Raw genomic sequence first — 22,805 nt, forward strand, 5'->3', positions numbered from 1 at the left:
CAAGGAATGTTTTGACCAGCATCACAAATGTTGAGCCCAAAACTGAGCCAGCCTGCGTCTCTCCTGTTCAGACGCCTACTCCTGTCAATGATTTATCGAAAACAGAACACAGTAAAAGCTCATTTCGCATTCACAGAATGAGGAGAATGGGGTCAGCCTCCAGGAAGGGAAGAGTGTTTTGCAATGCATGTGGCAAGACTTTCTATGACAAAGGTACTCTTAAAATCCACTACAATGCCGTTCACCTGAAAATAAAGCACCGGTGCACTATTGAGGGCTGCAACATGGTCTTCAGTTCTCTCAGAAGCCGCAATCGCCACAGTGCTAACCCCAATCCCCGCCTCCACATGCCTATGCTAAGGAATAACCGTGACAAAGATCTAATTCGTGCTACATCAGGTGCCGCCACTCCAGTCATAGCAAGTACAAAATCCAACCTAACTTTAACGAGCCCTGGGCGTCCACCAATGGGGTTTACCACTCCCCCTCTAGATCCTGTACTACAGAACCCTCTTCCCAGTCAGCTGGTGTTCCCGGCTTTAAAGACTGTTCAACCTGTTCCTCCTTTTTACAGAAATTTACTTACTCCTGGAGAGATGGTGAGTCCTCCAACCTCACTCCCTACCAGTCCAATAATACCAGCAGTGAGTGGCATGGAGCAGCATCCCCCTCCTCCTTCAGAGTCATCAGTACCTTCAGTGCTGATGCCCACCCCAGAGCCTAATGCTGACCTTGCCCCCAAGAAAAAGCCAAGGAAGTCAAGCATGCCAGTTAAAATTGAAAAGGAAGTTATTGATACTGCCGATGAGTTTGATGATGAAGACGAAGAAGTGAATGACAGCAGCACGATGGTGAATGACATTGGTCATGACAATCACTGCCATTCTCAGGAGGAAATGAGTCCGGGTCTGTCTGTGAAAGACTTTTCCAAAAGTGACAGAAGCAGATGCATTTCCAGACCAGACATAAGAAGGGCAGACAGCATGACATCAGAAGACCAGGAGCATGAGAGAGACTATGAAAATGAGTCGGAGTCATCAGAGCCCAAATTGTGTGAGGAATCCATGGAAGGCGATGATCGTCTCCATGAACCTGGTGAAAAATCGATGATGCACAGTGACAGACCAGATGAAAACCACAATGACTCTTCCAACCAAGATGTCATTAAGGTGAAGGAAGAGTATACAGACCCTACATATGATATGTTCTACATGAGCCAATATGGACTGTACAATGGAGGCAGTGCTAGTATGGCTGCCCTTCATGAAAGTTTTGCTTCTACATTCAACTACAGCAGCCCTCAGAAGTTCTCCCCAGAAGGTGAAATGTGCTCCAGCCCAGACCCCAAGATCTGCTATGTGTGCAAGAAAAGTTTCAAGAGTTCCTACAGCGTGAAGCTTCACTACAGAAATGTTCATTTAAAAGAGATGCATGTCTGCACAGTGGCTGGCTGTAACGCTGCGTTCCCATCACGGAGAAGCAGAGACAGGTCAGTAAATATTAATTGATTTTCTACATTATTAAATGTGTTGAATTATGTAAGAATAGACAGTTTAGGATACATGAAGAAATAGAGAGATGCAGAGTAATGACAAGTGACAATCATGTTCCCATGACATTGAGAGAGTTTTTAAGATTTTCATTGTTGCTTGGCATTCAGAATAGTATATAATGTGCCATCCTCTTAAGTGACTGGCTAGATAATAAATGTCGTTATTCTTTTCTGTGTGCCTGTGAACATATATATTGTACTTCTGTTCATAAGCTGCAGCTTTTATTACATTTATTTTCTTCTCCCTGCAACTTTTAAAACAAGAAAAGCTTCTATTAAATATATAGTAAATTACATAAAATACAAATGTCTCCATGCATGTGTATCAAACCATAGAACTAGGAAGGAGGGGAAGGGGTGGATGGACAGTTGAATGAATGGATGGAGATACAACAGAAGGACTGGAATAAAAGAATTATTTCCATCCCCATAGGGTTATATGGGGAAAAGAGGAAGCATTAGAAGACTGTTCTTTCTTCTCTTCAATTTTTAAAACTAGCTGCTATGTTGTAGCAAGAACAAGTAAATATTAAGAAAATAGTTGTCTCTTTCTTTAGTAGAATTTATATGCCTCTCTATCCACTGTGGTCATTTAGTACACTTTATCTTCTTTTCTGCATGTGAGCAACTCCCTTCCCACTGATGGGAATTATGCACACTCAGAGAGGAGAGGCTAGACCCCTACATATTTTTAAGATCAACCAGGGTATATTCTGCTGGCCCTTCAGATGACATCATGCTCGAGCTATGCTGCATCAATACTGAAACAGTTGGGCTTAAACAGAAGCAGCTGGTCCTTAAACTCTTAGGTTTGGGGTTTTTTATATACACAATTCTTTTTGATTCCTGAAGAAAATGTAATATAAATGGAATTTGTCAAGGTGCTAGGATAACACAGTTTTTTCGTACTTGCGGATAAAAACTCTTGCATGTGATGATGATCATATTGTCACATAACAAAATATCTCTGGTCCATGGAGTGGTGGTGAAATTGGGTGTCTCTTTTCCTTTACTTGTGTTTCATATTTTTTCATTATGTTGTAAAAATTCAGCAGACACAGGAAGGAAGTTAAAGCTAGCTATACATTTCACACACAGGTCCTCTTTTTTTTTTTTTTTTAATTGAAATTGATGTAGTTTCGAAAGTGAATATATCATGTCATATAAAATGAAAGCAAGTTAGCATTGAGGGTACTGAGGAGCCAAAATTCACTATTTTGATGGTGAGTCCACTCCCCTACTACCTCATGTCTTCTGTTACCACTTATGGAATCCACTAATCAGAAAAATAGGAACACATAAGAATACAAGTTCAAGACCATCTTTTTATATCATTCCACTAGATTCAGAATATGTTTCAGTTCTATGTTGCTCTTGGGACAAAAGAAATTTGTAGGCATATTATATCCTTTAATTGCAAAGATTTAAGAATCATTATACACTTCAAAAAAATTCAAAGGTGTGGTACAGTCTGTGTGCCCGTTCAGGCTTGATGGTTTTGTAAGTTCATTAGCACTCCTAGTTTGCAACAGTTGTCTGGAAATGCCTTGAAAGAACCAGAAAACACTCTCATGGTTCTTGGTAATCCTTTCAGATACTTGAGCAAGAAACATTTTTAAAACTTCCCTGGGCTATCCATTCTTATCCAGAAATGCAATGTCTAGGAATGTGCAGAAATGAAAGCATATGTACAGTATATAAAAGAAAGTGGATGAAAGATTTAAGTAAACATGTTAAACATTATTTTCTAATACTTCCTCAGAAAAGAAGGTTGTTGTTGTTTTTTTTTTTTAAATAAAGTTAGGAAGTAAAGTTAAATTAATATAGTATCTGGGTTTTTTTTAAAACTGTTTAACTGCCAAAAGATTTTTCCATTCAATTTGGTTTTGGGGTTTTTTGCCAATGCTCCTTTTGAATATTTACATTTATTTTAGAGAGAGTCATTACATAAGTATGCAATTCTTAGCTCTTCAGAATATGGAAAGCACCTCAAAGACAACTGGATAACAAATTAATAGCATTGCAAAGTGAGAACTTCTTCCAGCCACTTATATCAATTTCACTTAAAAGCTCAGGAGCATTTTGCTTTTAATTGCTGTAGAAGAAGTGAGAAATAGCTACCTAAATAGCACACAATAATAATTCCTGGATAATATTTGTCATGTATTGGGGTTCCATTCTGGACATATTACAAAAAGTCTGTGTGATCTACTCGTGTTGTGAATCACATAATCTTTAACTAGCTAGAGAAGCTTAGCATTTCTTTGCTTTAAAAATTAAAATTAAATAATTTTTTCAGCACCATCTTCATGATGAAATCAGAGTTCTAGCTATCCCATAGCTTATAGACTCTTAATTTTATTAATCATATTACTAGTATTGTATTAATAATATTCTTAATCCTATTATAACTAGTTAGAGGTCTAAAATTCATAACTCTCTAGTTATGTTCTAAAAGAAAATACAAGCTTACATGGAGATAAATAACATTGGCTGATCCTTTTTGTTTCCTTTAGAGGGATCTGATAGGCTTAAGACCTTTTCCAATGCAATTGTAGTTCATCAAATGTTTGACTATATTCCCTCTGTCCTGTACATACAAAAAACTCCAAATTGTTGACAGAGCGTGTAGCTATTGTAAAATGGGCTTTGCAAGGAGGGGTTGTGATGCAAACTGCTGGTTACCAGAGGCAGCAGATCATGTCAGGAGCAAACACAGTGCTGCTTTGACTGAAGGCAGGGGATTTTTATCCATGTGACAGCTTCAACCCTCCACTGCGGAATGCATCCTGTAGCAGTTCATGTTATGGGTTGACTAAATCCAGCTTCACCATTCCTACATCATTTGTACCAAGGTCAACTCCTGTATAAATACCCTTCTGCCAGAAAGACTGGAATGTCTTCTGAGATCTTTGACTAAACACTGCTATTCCTTGTAAATCAGGGTCAAGATAACCAGAAGATTCAGAAGTCCCACCTCACGCATGTTTTTTTGACACAGGGCAGAGGAAAGCAAAGCAGAGTCTCAGTCCTTACTCTCAATGACCCAGTAATTCTGTTTTCCATTCTAAAAATTAGACAGTATTGCTTTTGAATAGTCAAGCTGCACTGAGCCTGGATTTTTAAAAAAGGGCCTTTTATTCATCACATTCTGAGCTGCAAGTAACGTCACTCATCAAATCAACCTTATACATGCCTATATCTTTGATATTTTCCCCAAACAGAGAGGTCTTTCTGTCTTTCTTTTCCTAGAAGCACTACACTTATGGAAACCATTTTTTCTTCCATTCTTCACTGAATTAGTTGTTCATCCATTTCTGTTTCTGTATTTACTTCAGATGTCCTTTCTTTAAAGGCAAGATGTTCAGGTTACATCTTGTTGCAAGAACATAATGGAGAGTAAATAGCAAAAGAGACCCTATTAAAAACTACGTCAGTGATCAGAAGCAATGTCATAAGCCTCCTTTTGAACAGAAAGACATATTTTCCAAATAACTTTTTAGGTGGAAGAGAGGGAAGGGAAGAAAATAAGTTCCCATGAGAACTGTGCACTTGAATGGAAAGAATTGTCCTTGTAAAGTGAATTCTCTCTGGACTCAAAGGAGGTCTGTCCAGTGAGTGAGGAGATAGGGTCTGTAGCCCCAGTGGTTAGATTGCCCCAGCATCTGCTTCCCAGCCTCAGCTGTGAGCCCTGCCCTGGCAGGTACTGACTTTGCCTTACAAAGACATAGGTGTGGTTGGTCCTTGAAGCCAGCACTGAGGTACAGGTGCTCATCCTGAGCTGTGGATGAGACATGCGGGTGGGAGAAGGGAATAATTATTTCCTGTCCAAAGAGGACAACAGTGCCAAAGATTCATCTAAGAGTCTGTGTTGGAGAGCACATGCAGAGGTGAAGGCATGGAAGGTGAAGCTTAGAGCAGTTGGCTTCATTTCTGGCTCTCACCTTTAAGAGCCAAGAATTTTGTGGTCAAAACCACTGATGAAACAAGAGGTGGGTAGATCTTCTGCCTTCGGTAAGTCTTGTTGAAATGCTGCTGTCGGATCTTAAGGAGAAATGCAGCCATCTTCTCTGTCAGCCTTAGTGCATGCTAAAACCCCGTTTCACCTCAGTACTGGCACTATTAAAATCTGTGTTTCTTAAGCTAGGACACAGCATTAGTAGCAATGTTACCGCATTTTCCTTTCTCTCAATGTATGCAAAATAAATAAATTCTCAGTGTACCTGTTCAGAGGAGCAAAGCAAGAACTTTTCACTTTTTCTTTCTGCTACTAAAGTAGGACTATTAATTGCTCAGGTTTGTCTTTAAATTTTCTCACAGAGTGAGCATGTGTGTGTGTTCCATAAGATGGGAAAGGTGATTGAGGCCCATGAATAAATTTAGAAACAAAATAATATCTGCTCAGGGTGACTTATAAATAAATATGAGGCAACTATTGGTGCCAAGTGTGATCATGCCACTTGATTGCTAGTTAAATCAGTCCAGATTTAAACATGTAAACTCCTTGATTTGTATGAAGCAAGACATCTGTAGGTGGTTTATTAAAACTTGCTGATGTCTCCAGAACTAAATTTGTGCAGATATAGGCCTCTGGGTAGCTGTATTGAAAAAGCAGAGACATACTTTTTGTCTGGTTACCTGACTTCCAGCCCTGTACAGGTGTGCTTGAATAAATTAACATCAGTTACCTATGATGAGCCACTGCATACATTATCAAGGGAGGTGAAGATGTGAGAAAGCTGCTACCTGCCTCCTGTTATCACCTCCTTGACACAACAGCACCCATTTTTTCATCATCCTACTATGCTTGGAATCTTCTACAGATAACTTTTTAGAGAATTATTTTGTATAAATGCACTCAATTCTAGGAACAGATAGCTCCAAGAAATAAGATATTTTGCACCAGTCCATGATGACTATTACTGTATTCCCCCTAATACAATTAGCTGTCATATACAGCTTGAATTTCCTCCAATAAGAACAAGGAAATCAGGTTTTAAGACATCAGGTGTTTGATGAAGAGGCAAAAGGGCTATTATTTTATACATTTTTTTTTTAAATATAAACATATTTACACCTATGCTACTGTTTCTGGACATGATGCAGTTCATAAAGAGACCAGCTGCATATCCAATACAATTGTATGAACCATTAGGTTTTCTCTTGCAGAGTCACTAAGACATGTGTCATTGCTAATGTTCACATAACTCTTCCTTACGCAAGAGAACCTGGATCATAAAGAAACATTTTGTACCACCCCTAACACAGAGCTAACCTCTTCCATGAGTAGTCATGTTGAACACAGACTGCCTGTCATATTGCATACTCACCAATGTGAACAAGAGGAGCAGAATTAAAACTAGAATGCATAGAACTAATTGCTTCATAAGATTATTTTTTTTCATTATTTAAAAGAAAAGAAATAAATTAAAACAAGCCCTAAAGAGGCTACTTAACGTGAGTAAAGATTGCAGGATCAGTTCTGGCATGGAGGGAGGTCTCTTCCAACTACACATATCCATTTGTTTTGGGTTTGAGTTGGAGGTGGTGGTTGTTTTTAAAAATTATTTGCTCCCTTCATTATCTTGTTCTCTTTTGGTACACAAAATGGTATCACATTGAGAGTGAGAGTACAGTTTCTTGTACAGTGCAAGAAGCCTCATTTTTGTGTGAATAAGCAAAAATAAGTCAAGGACTTTTCAATGATCTGAAAAGTTTATTTAAATAAACTGCTACACCAGGATTAAGAGAGGTGGTAAGCATAAATAAAGCATTGAAAATACTAGACAGAAGCAAAGCATGCATTGAGCAATACTTTCCCCGGGAATGCATCGTGACAAATAGTGTAAATGTTTCATTTGTTTTGTCCAAGTTTTCCTGCACAGGTTCTGTGTGGTTTATGTTTGCTGAAAGACATTATTTGGGAAGACAAGACTGGGAAGATGAATGCTCATTCATGATATCCTGGTTGCTCCTAGGTATCTAGGAAATAACTGGAAGAACCAAAACTCTTTTTCAGAGAGTGGGAGAAAATTGAGTATTTTCTACTTCTCTGAGTAAATGTAAAGCTGTTCCCCATGTACAGAGGTGTCCCATTTTCCCTAGAGTCTTTTGGGAGTGGGGCAAACAAAACATCTACCTACATTAGTTCCTGCAGAGAAAGGTTCTAGCTGTTCTTTTAAACTTAACAGCAGAAGTCTATGAGATTTCTGCTACAGTGGAGGAAGCTGTAGTTCACAGATACAAGATGGCACCAGGGCACTACTCCCAAAAGCCTGAATGCATGAAAATACAAGACACTGCAACCTGAGAGATGTAGTACTCTTAGGTGGAGCCTGGGGAGAAATAATGAAAGTAGGAAGGAGACACATCTGTGGCAGGAATAGCTGTGTGTTTACTGCCCTTTGGAGCTGCAGCCCTCGATGAAGGAGAGAGGCACTAAGTAGGCAGGTAAATGCCATCATATATACGTACATGATTCATTCGTCAGCTGTGCTTGTCTGTCTGAAAAGAAAAACTGTCACCTGACGAGACAAACTTTACATCAGATCTTATGATATAACCAAAGTTTACTTGTAGATGAGGCCATTTTCTTCTCCCCTTAATAATGATGACACTCCTCCCCTTAGATTTGAGACATTTCATTAATTAGAACATGAACTGAGTGATCATGCTGGTGCATATCCAAATTAAAGTTATGTTTACCTGAAAGTAAGAAAAATGGAGAGGTAAGTCCTAGAGATGACCTAGGAAAAAAGTAACCCAGAAGGGGAAAAAATTACCAGGTGTAGGTGACTCCAAATAGCTACAACACTCTTTTGGAGAATAGTGTGCCAGTCTTGTCAGCATATCTAGACAGAGGTAGACAATGTCCACAGTTGGCCTCATCTCAAAGATACAGTTTATGAGGTCACAGGATATTTTTTGAAGTAGGATTATGTAGCAACCAATCAGTACAGTGAAATAAAGCTCATTTGGGTTCCTGTTCCATAGCTTTTTGACAAGATAGGTCTTGGCTGGGGGACCCAGATAGATTGGTTAAGAATTACCAGCTGTAGCTGTAGCCACCAGTATCTGAGGCACTGGCCTGAAGGTGGGTTTGCAACAAACAGGTGAGATGAGAGTGTTTTGCACTGGAATATGTCTTAGTAAAAAGTTGTTACTCAAAAATATTCAGTAATTTATGGGGCATGGGGAAAAGAAAACCCCAAACCCAACCTCTCTAAATCTGGGACACCTTTTCATGGTTATACAAGTTGCTAGTGGTTAGGAAATATGACAGGGAATAATAGCAAATTTGTAAAATAGAGCCTATAATTGCAGGAGTATACTGTGCAGTTAGAAACAGTTAAGGGGAAAGACAACCAGATGGCTGACTACTTATCTAAGGCTGATCCTGAAGGAAGAGATGCAGAGTTATCAATGAGAGTTAAATGCTTTACAGTGTCAAGGAGAGACTATGTACTGTATAGGCACTGCAAGTGCACTGCAAGATGCTGTGCATGGCTTTTCACTACCCCTTAATCCTGACCTGCCATACTCACAGTCTTCCATACTTTGCCTCTCTTCAGGAAAGATGGCCAGCTGGCCATCATCATGTATCAGCATTCATGATATTATGCTATAGGTACTACTACAGTAGAAACCACTCATTCATGACCAGCAGGTACGCATAAAACATTCCCAATGGCCCTAGAGATACCTCGGATGGTCTGTCGTGACCTGAGGTAACACAGGAGTATCTCAACTGTGGTACCACTTATGGCTCTCAGATGTTGACCTTTTAATGGCAAACACTGGACGTTTCCTGACAGAAGTTTTGAGCCCACCACTCCTAAAGAAAATCTAAGGCTTTTAGTAGTGCTTTCTACTTCCCAGCAACATCTTTTAAATGAGCAGTTTGCCTTGTGCTAAGCAAGTTGTTTTTTTTTTCTTTTTAATTAAGAGCTCATTTCACATTTAAGCTTGCCCTAAAAAGCATTACTTAAAAAGATCTGTCTAAGAAATAATTTAACATTTTTGCCATAAGGCACCTGCAAGCTTCATATAAATGGACCTGGAAGAGAAATGAAAGAGTTTTAGATTTGCCAAAAATGTACACTGTCATAAAAAAAGAAAGGATTGCAGGACTTTGTTGGTATTGTGTATAAATGTGAAGTGTTTTGTTTTGTATAGGGGAGAGCAGGGGGAGAGAAAGAAAGGATGGGATTGTAATAAGAAGATAATTTTTGCTGTCACTTTGTTTTTGCTTTTTTTTGGAAGAGAAAGGCAAAAAAAAAGCCCTAAGCTGTATGTCCATGTCAAACTATATGAGTCTGAAACATAAGCTGTAAATTATAAGTTTTATAAGTTATTATTTCCAATGTTACTGATTTTGATTCTAGTGCTTTACAAACTTTATTGGTTATTTTATTAACTAGGGAAAAGTGTTGCCCACTTCCAGTTCAATACATTTTTTCCCTTTCTCTCCCTCTTCCTCTCTCCCTCTCTCTCTCCTTTTCTTTCCTATGCCAAAAAATAAAAAAGCAATTACATTTCAGCCACTTACAACTGAAAATACAAACAGGACATAGTTAATTTTTCTGCCTGTAAATCTTACATTGTACTTTGTGTTTAACACACAAAATGTGGAAATAAAAATAGCCCAAACATGTATATATATATGTGTGTGTGTGTGTCTGTGGGTACTGAAAGAAAGACCTATATATAGCTGCATGGGTAGATAAAGATCTAAAAATACAATGGATAGAAAGAGAACTTGGATTCCCACTCAGAAAAGGTAAATGAGCCCTTGTTTCAAGAAGAAGATGCATGCAGATGATATATTATGCAAGATTCAGAATCAAGATTTCATGAGGGGAGGAGGCAGGCCCTGGCAGGAAGGATATCAGATCCTGAGCTGGATATCTCTCAGGTCTGATAGCGAGATCGGGGAGCAGCACTAATTCTGCAGCCTTTTTAGTCTGTTCTGTCACAGAAGGGGCACTGCTGGGTCAGTCAGCTCACTAGTAATTGTGTTTTACAGACTTCTAAAGCAATTGGCTCAGTCAGTCCCAATTCAATAAAAGTGGAGAGCGAGAGTGAGAGCACTTTTGTTCTATTTTTTACTTGAAATTATTTCATTCAGCAGTCTGTCTTTTTTATTACCAGGATTTGACATTAGCACTCCAAGCTATATTAGCATCCATTTCAGCAGTTCAGTAATGGTATTAAAAAAACACTTAACTTCAACGGTGAATGGTTGTATGACAGTACCATAAAAATCCACATTAAAAAAAAACTTATGTATTTGTCCCTGCAAATTATTTTTCACTTGTTTAACCACTTCAAAACTACACTCTTTTGACTGGTGTTTGCAAGAGCTCTAGAAGCAGGGAGGGCTTGTAAAGAAGCTGAGAAGCAACAATGGCATAAAGGGAAAAATGAAGGCATTTAAAGAAGAAGAAAAATGTAATAGGAACATGCAAGCACACATACATGCACAAGAAAGACTTCTCATTTTGGGTGGGTGCCTGCCATTCATCAACTGAAGTAAGATTTTAAGCTCAAATCACTCAAGGTAAAATCTTTGGCATCTTACACATTTCTGGGATTTAATTTTGAACCCAGCACTCTCCAAGCTTGGGACGGCAGCCTAACTATCTTGGCACTGCAGCACACTCATAAATGACTGCATTAGGTTCTAAATTTTGATTAAACATTCTGTAATTAATCAATGGTAGACATGAAGCAGTTGGCAAGGTCCAGAGCTGCAAAATGTTTAAGGCATAAAACATTACAAAGTAATTAGAATGTGCTCCTTCAAGAGAAGGATTGCCTTCAATAAAGAGGTAAATGATAGCATCATGTTTATTGTGGACGTAGGCAGCCAGTGCAATATGATAAACTGCAGGAGATACACATATCAGTAATCATCCACATTATTAGTGTCATTAATCATAATTCTAAAAATATGACAGCAGCAGCCAACTTTTTGACCAATTTTGCCTCTGCCTGTTGGCCTTTATAACTTCACTAATAGACTGCAGAGCTCCTGTGCGTGGCAGTTTGCATTGAGAATGGAAGGTTAATTATATTTGAGCTGCTGATTCCTTCTCTCCTCGGAAAAGACTGAGCACTTTGACAATCCCAGGAGCTCACTGCTGTTAAACCAGTAAAAGTACTTTATTGAAATTTTCTTTGTTGGTCAGGAATGAGTAGATGTTTCAAATGAGATATAAACGCCAGGCTGGGACGACCGCTAATGTTTCTTCCAAAATAATCCTTGGACAGCAAGCTGAACTCATACTTCCCTTAGATATCTTTGCACAGTCTCTTGTGGATGGGTAAAAAGTTGAGAATTTAATAACCGCTGACAATAGTATGTATGGAAGAATCTCAGTGGATTGAAATTACTGAGGAGTTGGGGCGTCAGTGAAGGGAGGTTATAGGATAATCAGCTATCAGTTGACCTGAAAGGGGTACTTATTTAGTAACGTAAATTACTAATAGAGGAACCCTGTTGAAGTGCCACATTGTGTTTGGTTTTATAGTTCCTCTGGTATTATATAAACAAACCCAGCATTTTTAGACAAACAAAGCAGTGGGAATGAGAATTACCATTGTGTTGTGACCAAAAGAAATGGTTTACAAATCTGCCGTGGAACCTGAAATCGTACAAAACTATCCCCAGACCTGAGGGTGTATTATGAATTTGAACTTATAATGCAATCAGTAAAGAGCCTATGAACCTTCTAAGCAAATAATGAGATGTGTTGCTGTGCATCAATATCTGTGAGAAAAGAACTGGTTTCAGAGCAGAATTGGGGGAAGCTAGCTGTTCTGACTGAGTTTTACTTTTTTTTGCATTTACTGAAACTTGAAACAGTAAAATTCATGACTGGGATGCTGAACTGAAGGGACTGTTTGCATAAAATCTTGCAAAATTATCACATTTTAAATGGCTGTTGTAACAGTAAAATAAAATGAAGGATGAAAACTTATGATTACAAAACTTGGATCATGTAATATTTAGATGATTTACGTTTGCAAAGAAATGTTAATTCATGCAGTTTGGCAACAGATTCTACCTGGATGTTGCCTCAGTACTTCTTAAGGGAAAATGCGTCCAGCTCTGGAGCCCTCAGCACGGAAGGACATGGAACTGTTGGAGCGGGTCCAGAAGAAGGCCACAAAAATGATCCGAGGGCTGGAGCACCTCTCCTGTGAGGACAGGCTGAGAGAGTTGGGGTTGTTCAGCCTGGAGAAGAGAAGGCTGCGGGGAGACCTGACTGCGGCCTTTCGGTACTTAAAGGGGGCCTATAGGAAAGATGGGGACAATCTTTTTAGCAAGGCCTGCTGTGACAGGACAAGGGGTAATGGTTTTAAACTAAAGGATGGTAGATTTAGACTGGATATAAGGTAGAAATGTTTTACAGTGAGGGTGGTGAAACACTGTAACGGGTTGCCCAGAGAGGTAGTGGAGGCCCCATCCCTGGAAACATTCAAGGCCAGGTTGGATGGGGCTCTGAGCAACCTGGTCTAGTTAAAGATGTCCCTTCTTACTGCAGGGGGGTTGGACTAGATGACCTCTAGGGGTCCCTTCCAACCCACACATTCTATGATACTATGATTCTATAAATACACCTTGTGTGAAGGACCAGCAAAATACTTCAACACACGGGAGTTGAGGACCTAATGCATGACTGCTGTGTGAATCACCTGGATAAGGATAAACTTTTCTGTAGAGCGTGTGTAGAATGTAGAAGCATCTTATTGCAGTTGGACTGATTGCCAGTGGTGCTGAGCACCTGTAGTTTCCATCAAAGGACTTTGTCATGCATATGATAACCTTCTCATGCATGTAACTTTGCTACACTGAGTTAGTTCACTTAGGAAATATCCCATCAGATAAATCATTATATACTAAACTTTCTCAACTGGTCCGGATATTAGACAAGAGTGCTGGCTATTTTGTAATGAGTCTGTTTCGCTTCCAGGCAGCTAGTAAAGTGAGAGGTTGAAGTGTTGCAACACAATTTTGATCGTTTCTGAGTAACTTTGGCAAGTATGCCAGAGGTTGTGCTTTTTATTTGTAATATTTTTTGATCTTTAATGGACAACAATAGTAATATATTAAGAGTGCGACATGACCTCGATGCTTCTGAGCACACACAGCTGTTGTGAAAGTGTAATTCTGTTCACACCGTAAGGACCGTCTCACTAAACACCTCAACAGGTATGTACCAAATTATTGGGCCTTTCAAGAATCCTGAACCTCTCAGATTTTACATTAAAAATCATTTGGTAGCAAACATTGACATCAGATAATAGTTCCACATTTAACCTCATACAGTCGACTACCCTGCCTCCCCAAATGCCATCTCGGCATTAACATTTTTTATGCATTCCACTGCGATGACAAATTGTTTTCTGACTCTAACTGTGGATTAAGAATGCAAAAGGCATGTTTGCCACTGCCAACAAACCAATAATTCTCACTAACATCTTCAGAGTTACAACATTTATAAAGTTGCAAAGTGGAGTAAACAAACCATCTGTTTGGCTTTACCATATATGTCATGCTCTCTTATTAGCATATTACGATTCATTTAGTAAACAAATTTGGTGATTTCATTCATGTCAAAGTTAGAGGGAGCTTGAAGATGATTAACATTCCTGGGACAGGCACATTAATACATTGCTTCCTCTGCAAAGTTAAATGGCTTCTCAGGAGAATCACCCCTTGTTGACAAGATGAGACTGTCAATTTTGTTTGCCTGCCACATTAGGGGCCGTAAGGGGATGGGAAGCTCTGAGAAAGAGGAGCAGTGTAGGCAGCATAATTCACTGCGAATTGAAAAAAGAAGTCTAATTCTGATAAATGGTCGACCCCAATACATCCTACCTGTTATTACAACAGACGTGCCGTATCTGTGCAGTAAATTAGTTAAACCCCTAAAGAGTTTGATGGGAGCTTATCTTCAAGTGAATAATTTGAGTGTAGAGGGAGCTGTCTTCGTGACCAGTGTGAGTGATTTGTTTCATATTGAAAGGGATTGAAATGACTGGGCTCCACATCTTTAATTTGCAAGAACTTGCTTGTCCTTTATTTCCTGCATTTAATAAGCACTGTTTTTTTACTTTTTTTAATAGGTGCTGAACTGTATTTTACCTTTTGGATTTTCTTCCTATGAAAGGTTAATATTTTTCAGATTCTATGCAATTTAAAGCCTCAAGAACTGATGTTATTACCCAAACTGTTCGTGTAGAAATGCCTTGGTTTCATTGGGTAGTATAGTATTTTGTCTTCACTCATTGTTCTAAAGCCTAGCCCCTGTCCCTACTTTTCCCCTTACATTTAGAGGCAACCTAAACATGGTCAAATATGTGGAAGAGCTAGCGCACAGACTGAAACCTTGGCCCTGTTCAGATAAATGTGAATTTTATAATTTAGGTCAGGTCAGAATTTCAAGCCTTTCTTATCTTTGCTTAGATTTATGTATTTTTTTAAATTTTTATTTTTAACTGAAAAAAAAAGCTGTATCAAAGACTGCTGGGAGAGTGGCAAAATTAGAACAGTAACTGAAAAAAATAATTTCTTTAACAGTTTCCATTACTAATTAAATTCCAGGAACTGTTTTATTGTTGATTCTCCTAAGTAAATGGGGGAAATGATTGCTGCTTCCTTCTTGAAGAAATACCAGAATTAAGGCCATGTCTTTTCTCATAAATATGTACACTGTTATATTTAGCCAGAGTCTTACTTTCTGGTTCTTTGATTTTAGCTGCATGAAACTCAGCACTTTCAGTCTGCAGAGATTCTGAGAAAGCATAAAATTCTGGGTTGACTTTCTGTTATGTTCACATATTCTGAGCCTTTCTGTGAGTTTCAGGCTTAAATAAGCAGGGAAGAAACATGAAATTGAGGTAAGATCACAATACTTTGCCGTATTAGCAAATTGTGTTAGCAATTAAAATCATGTGAAATTTTTAAACAAAACCATGAATCTGAATTGACAGCCTTTGAGGTGAAGAGAAACAAAGAGAACTTTGCTTTACCATTAGCATTGTACGTAAAAATGTAGGCCGAATACTGAGCTGAAGATAGGTGTGGAAAAAGTCTCATGCGAGGAATAATGGAAGTTTCATTGTTTGTGATATTTTAAAACAGATTGACAGAGCTTGGTTTTAAACTAAGTATAGCACGCAGATAGCTTGTATGGGGCCTGTACAGCCTGAATGGTTACTTCCATATCCAACTTCAATAAGAGGTTTGCCAATCTGTGCATAAACCACCAGACAAAATGTGTCCTGACCTTTGATTTTGTAATAGAACCTTCTTCAAACTGCTGAGGATTGTGTGCTTTAAGGTTTTGCAACCCAATATTAGCTTCTGTCTTCTTTAAAAAAATAAATATACTGTTACTTGGGGAAAAAAAGAAATTAATAGAAAAGAATTAAATGTTGACTTTTAATGCATTAAGTTAAAATGCAATTTTATTGTATTACTTAATGCTGGGATCACTTACTGTATCTCAAAGCAAAGCTGCCCAAAGACTGATGGCCCCCTGCTGTGACATTCTGTCTGTGATTTCTTTGCAGTGTTAGAATGATAAGGCTGGGTGGCATTACTTTGGCAAATCCTGTATTTACCAGAAAATGCATTTTCAGGACATTTGAAGCATAAGAGATTGGGGTATTGTTTGATTTGGAAACATAGGAAGAAAGGATGTGGTGGGATGCAAGTGGAAATGTTGAAATTATTCATTTCAGAATCTTAATGAACAATGCAGTGCACTTTGATGTTTGAGTGAGATTTTCATCTGGGAACTTTGTTGCTTACAGTCAGCCAAGGAGGAGCAAGGGGCCAATAGATAGGACATTTAACTGGGACGTCAGTTGGCTTGGCCTTTCTGTCTGACTGCATCAGGGACCAGAAAATGTGTTTCCTGAGTCCCTAACTGACTGCACTAACAATTATGCTGCTGTTTCATTCTCACTCTCTTTTTCTCTCATCCCTTTAATATTTAAGTGTAATCATATTTTTCTCTTGCTAAAAAATTAAGAAAATAATGCTTTATATTTCATTCTCAACAACCTGCCCTGGCCCAAACTGTGAACAGTTCAACTCAATTTTTCATGCAGTTAGTTTTGTGCTCTGTATAATACTTGAATTTAAATAAACAGAGTACTCTTTATCATCCAAATTACCTAACTCTGCTGTGCACATCAGAGATGAAGTTTGTCCTTGTGCAGATCGGACTGCAGCCATGGGTGCATCCAAAGTTGGCCTTGAGCCATGCAGAGAATTCATGCCAATTTCTATGCCAGCACAAATTCTACTTTCTGATAAATTCCTCCTCACTCACTTCAAAAAGAAATAAAAAGACTGACTAAATAAAAATAAACTAAAATAAAGCAGCCATTACATTTTTCTTTCCAACAAATGGATAGTAAATTAAGAAAATCAGATTCATTGACAAGTGTAGAAAGAAACTGCTGAAGAGAACCCAGTCTGGATTTATGAGCTGTGTAAATGGCATGTACGTTTAATTGACCATATTTCCTAGGCTTATAGTCCCCTTCCTTCTGTTGATGCATAGTGCATCTCTCACTAGAGGAGCTTGCTAGTAGTAGGTGGGGTGGAACTGACAATGAATTCTAATTATGGAAGAATACTTCCATGAACTTCACAAGGGGAGGAAAATACTACCACCAGTGGGATCGCATCCACAGTCAGAGGGCTGCTGTAGTTGCTGTAGCATTCTGCATTGCACTGGTACCAAAAAGGTACCGGTCTGAAAGGGCAGTGGTGAATTGGGAGGTGAGTTACCCTTGCCACTCTGCCACAACGATGGATTTCACATATATCATCATTATCATCCTTATAGCAGCCCTGATCCATTCTTAAGATCATTGAATTCAGAAGGCTGAATTCACTCTGGTGAGGACTTCCCACACACTTTTGACCACCATATGTCTAATTCACGAGTAGTAACTTGAAAGAAGAATGTTAATTATGTGGGAAAATCAGGCATTCTGGGCCTCCTAAAATAAACCAGACTTTGCTAGAATTTCCTTGCCACAACAAGCTACATCACAGAACATCTTGGAAAAATACTCTCCTCATTTTTAAGGGCACATGACATGTAGTACAGAGCAAAACAGATGTTTGGACATTCTTTGGCACACATAGTATTTTAAATTCTCAGAAGTAACCCTCTTCGCCATCCCTTGTTGCCTAGGATGGGATAGATCTGGTAACTGGAGCTGAGTGAGATATGCCTTCAGTTAAGCTCTTTTGAACTCATATTTCTGCCTGGAAGACTTCATTCACCAGCTGTCTTTACGCAACATTTCCATTGCCAGGATCAAATGTCATTTTGGTAGTTGATGTACAAATAAGCAGACTTAAGATGTCCAGAGTCATTCAAAGTGTTTTATTGCGTCAAATATATATATATATATAAAATATATACCTCTGCCTTTCATTTAGGTTCTTCAGGGTTTTTTTCCGTGCAGATACAGCAGCACCTCGAGCACAAAGGACACCAGAGATGGCCTTAACTTAGCTAGGTCAGGTATGAGAAATCATGGAGCCATGGCCAGCTGAAGCTTAGGTGGTTTTGGTGTATCTTGCTTTGTGATTTTCTGCCTGTTTGATGGCAGTGATCAGAGAATCATAGAATCGTTTAGGTTGGAGAAGACCTTTAAGATCATCAATTCCAACCATTAACCTAACACTGCCTTCCCACCACTAAACCATGTCCCTAAGCACCTTATCTACCCGTCTTTCAAATACCTTCAGGGATGGGGACTCAACCACTTCCCTGGGCACCCAGTTCCAATGCTTCCCAACCCTTCTGGTGGAGAAATTTTTCCTAATGTCCAATCTAAACCTCCCCTGGTGCAACTTGAGGCCACTTCCCCTCATCCTGTCACCCGTTACCTGGGAGAAGAGGCCGACCCCCACCTCACTACAGTCTCCTTTCAGGTATTTGTTCAGAGGGCGATCAGGTCTCCCCTCAACCTCCTCTTCTTCAGGCTAAACAACCCCAGTTCCCTCAGCCGCTCCTCATAAGACTTGTGCTCCAGACCTCTCACCAGCTTTGTTGCCCTTCTCTGGACATTTTCCTGCACATCAATGTTCTTCTTGTAGCGAAGGGCCCAAAACTGAACACAGCATTTGAGGCGGGGCCTCACCAGTGCCGAGTACAGGGGCATAAATCACCCTGCCCAAGCTGTGCCTCAGCTTACTCAGGGAACACTGTTTACACGTACGTGGGAGCAGTATTCAGGGGAGGAAGGGGCAGCAGCATTGTAAATCACATCAGGGGGCAGAACAGCTGAAGGAAGAAACGGCAGGTGCCATGAAGAGGAGCAGGTGAACAGATGACAAGGTGGCTAGTGTTGGCTCAGGGCTGGTAGAGGACTTGCTAGGATTTGGGAGTGACAAAGCAGGGGAGAAGGGGTTGGATTAGGATGGAATACTTCAATTTGATATGGAGAAGAGGGTCTGGGAACTACTGGAGAAATTTAAGGTGGCTGAATGGATACATTTGCCAAGAAAAAAAGCAAGGAAGATCAGCATTGGATGAGAGGAGCAAAGAATAGTTAAGTTCATCAACAGAAAACATAGTATGGGCTTGGCCAATATTTGTGATGCTACTTTTTTCTTCTCATGTCTCTCTGACTGCTGTTTACAGCTACTAGGTCAGAGTACAGGTTGTTGGCCACATACTTTTCTGCCTTTCCAGCTGAATAATAGTCTTCATAGCTTCATAGCAAATCATGCTTCATTTCTGCCCCTAAACTCAACTCTCTTCTATTTGGCAATTACCAGTGCCTGTCTTTTCCCAGAACATCTGCCTTTTTAAACTTCCTGGTCTGTACTGCTTCTCTTTCTAGTCTGCATTTATCCATATTCTTCTTTCTTAGTTCCATTTTTTTGCTTATGGCTCCATTATTTGTAGTCGTCCTTACATACACAGGCATGTTCCTCCTACACAGAATTCCTTTGTCATCTTTTCTCAAAGAAACCTTGGGAACGCTGCTGTCAGCCCTGGGAAGTGCCTCCTTTATGCAGGGCACTGCGCAAGCAGCACCCTGCATGGGGTACTCAGTCTGTGCCTCAGGGTGCGATGCTGTGTTTAGTTGTGTGGCAGACAGAAAAGGGGTGCAGGGTCAGGCTCTGAGCACTCTAGGCTAGTGTGTCTATGAAAACATACTTTTCCTTCCCTCCTATTGCAATGGTTGTTCAGCTGCTGGAAACCTGTGTTGCTAGTACCTTCAGCACACAGTATTCTTAATTCTGACAAGGTTTTTAGCCTCTCTGACTTCGGTTTTGTCATAAGGTTTCGAAACTTCATTGTCCAAATAAATGAACTTTTTCTCACAATGCATTCCTCTCATCCCTACCAGAATGTTTTTGCATATGATACTTAGGGAGAGTATTAAACACAAGTGAAATAGATTAAGAAATGAATGTAAAAGAATCAATTCTTTTGAACTGTGGTTGCATAATGGAAATCGACTGCTATGAATGAACCTATGTTCAGAAGTTATGAACAGCAGAGCTAATGCACTGCCATGAGTTCATCTTTATTATTGCATTACACCTGAATCAATTGATAAAGTAGCTTTTTTTTAAGGCTAGGAATGGCACTTAATTGAATAAAAGTCAATGTAATTATATTAGGAGAATCCAACAGTAGTGCTGACAGCGGAAAAGGGACACTACCGAGCAGAGTGCCAGAACTGGTCCGCACATTTCTGCACATCGTTTGCCTGACAGATATTATGGGCTGGTACATACTTTAACTAGATTACTGATTGCCACTGCTGTAAGTGAGAATTGAATAAGGGAGGCATCTCTTCTTATCAGAGCATCAGCAGGGTTTGCATCCTTACACTGGTCTTTCTCAGAATGGCCTCTGTCCATCTGGGGCTCAGTGGCCCCTCTTTAACGTGGTAATTTATTCTTATCTCTTCATTCCATGAATGCTGAAGTTATTTTCACCGCATGCCCGGCTGCTGTCTTTCTCAGCAGCGAACCAAGGAAATAGTAAGTGCAAACGCGTGGAAACAACAGTTGCAGTTATCCTGACCAGTTTCTAACACTGCAGCAAATTCCTGTGCCAGAGGAGCTGGGGGGGAGAGAGAGAAAGAGAGGGAGAACTCATAAGACTCAAACACACAAGCGCTTTATGAGTAGGTTCGCAGTTAGTGTTACGATGATAAGCACAAATGTGCTTTTATGGTCATGTAATAACACCGGTCAGTGTGGACAGGCCTTCGCAGTAAGCGTTTCCTGTATGGCACTTAGCAACTTTGCATGGAGTTGCACGCCATCTGACACCAGGAAGGCAAGGGGCTGTCAGGGCTCCTGTTTGTCATTCATGTATGTGCACACTGCATGCATCTGTTCAGAACTCATTTGTGGATGATAATGGGGATGCTGTGAACATGCTTTGATTAATTTGCTTTATGTTTTTCATATTGTGTGGTTGAGTCAGTATCCATCAGGACAACAGTATAAGTGAGATTACTGCTGACAAAAAAACAGTTTCACAGTCGAGACTTTTTTAAAAGTCTGTATTTTATTGGTTTCAGAATTATTTTCTTTTGTCTTTTTTTTTTTTTTTTAAACCAGATATGTCTGGATTGGAATGTGAATTTGTTCTCTCTCTCTCTCTCCTCCCCCCCCCTTTCTTTCTCTTCTCTCCTCTCCTCTCTCTCTCTCTTTTGTGATCTCAATTTAGCAAAAGATTAGAAAGCTGATCTTATCACAAGGTAAGCTCAGCCTTCCTAAGTGCAGTGTGGGGATATGCATAATTACACTTCTGCGCCTCAAAAAAGCAATGGTGCTATACTCGCTTGTGTGAAAGGAGTATTTCCCATGTGGGAGAAAAACAAGGAATACTCTCCACTTTTTTCTGCCCTTGCCCATACCTCTCAACTGTCTCTCATTAGAAGAGAAATTTTCCATTCTAGCCCACCCCTTAGTGGAATAATTGCATCCCAAGCAGACATGATTCAATTAAACTGCAGTTCATATCAGTTTTATGTCAGTGAACAGTTACCTGCATTTGCAGGTGAGTGGGACGGATTGGTTCTATTGCTGTTTTCTTTATTTATTCCCTTAAGTTATGTGCAACAGATACATGATTTGCAAAGTATGTGATAGAAGATTACAGAAATTAACTCCACATCAATTTCATTTTCCTACATTTGCATTTTCCTTATTTGTCAGCATTGTATTGCTGTACCATGTTTGGGACTTCAGCTGGTTGAGAGGTATGTTTCAAAGGGTTTCTTAAAACAAAAGCTTCCAATAAGGAAATATTGCTAATAGCTATTGTTCCCTTTATCCCTTTTTTGTTACTGTAGGACCTGAATGTCTGTAAAATATTTGATCATTGTTATGTCCTCCCATGCCAATTTTATACTTGGTGCTTTTTTGCAAGTTAAAGTATTCCTATGTTAAAACTCTCTCTTTCTCTCTCTCTCTCCCCCCGCCCCCCACCCCCCTCTTTCTTTTCCCTCCTACATTTGGGCTCTGATCTGCAATTTATAATGGGCAGACAGACTGGTGAGTCTGCATGTTGTAAATTGCGGGTTTGGGTCCTTAGCTTGCAAAGAATGTTACGCAGTAGAACTTCGCTAATTCTTTTTTTACTGACTTGAAAAGCCAGTCACCCTCCAAAGAAACGGAATAAATATTTGTCATTTCCTCATCAACGGTGCACATTTTGAATACTGAACCCTAAAGTTTTCTAATACTGAAAACTTTATACTGATTTCTTATTATTAAGCACTTCAACAAAACGAGCATGTTCTGTGGTCAGAGGTCTTTGATGTCTGTCATGTTTGTTGGTTGCATTGTTACTTCAGAAAATGCAGTTTTTCAAAGAGGGTTTCCTGACACTACTAGAAATGAGTGAGGTTCTACTGCAATGGATGAATAAAGCCAATGTCAAAAGTGGAGAGTAGAATGCAGTGTTTAAAATAATGGGCTGTTTTACACACTTACTAACCCAAAGGCTTACACTGTTTGCAAATGTAGCGCTTTATTTCTTGAGAACAAAGGCCCAGATCCTGTAAAACACTTGAGAATATTTTAACTTGCGGCTCTTGGGATCTGGTCCAAAGACCACTGACGTCAGTGACAGCTTTCCCAGTGTCTCCTTAGCACCCGCAGTGACTTCACATACCTAAACCAAAGCCCATGCTTAAGTGTTTTGATTGATTTGGGGCAAAATTCTCGTTGCCA

At 39.5% G+C, this 22,805-nt stretch overlaps 1 protein-coding gene across 1 annotated transcript in view; it reads left to right on the top strand.

The window, feature by feature from the left end:
- The window catches only part of BNC2 (basonuclin 2), a 237,643-nt gene that overhangs the window by 211,420 nt on the left and 3,418 nt on the right, over positions 1 to 22,805 (top strand). The window contains exon 6 of the mRNA XM_009640045.2: positions 5 to 1,489. Within this exon, the coding sequence (XP_009638340.2) occupies positions 5 to 1,489 (1,485 nt within the window). The remainder of the gene's footprint in view (positions 1 to 4; positions 1,490 to 22,805) is intronic.

The sequence above is a fragment of the Egretta garzetta genome, unplaced genomic scaffold (genome assembly GCF_000687185.1).
Source record: "Egretta garzetta isolate BGI_Z169 unplaced genomic scaffold, ASM68718v1 scaffold175, whole genome shotgun sequence".
NCBI lineage: Eukaryota > Metazoa > Chordata > Aves > Pelecaniformes > Ardeidae > Egretta > Egretta garzetta.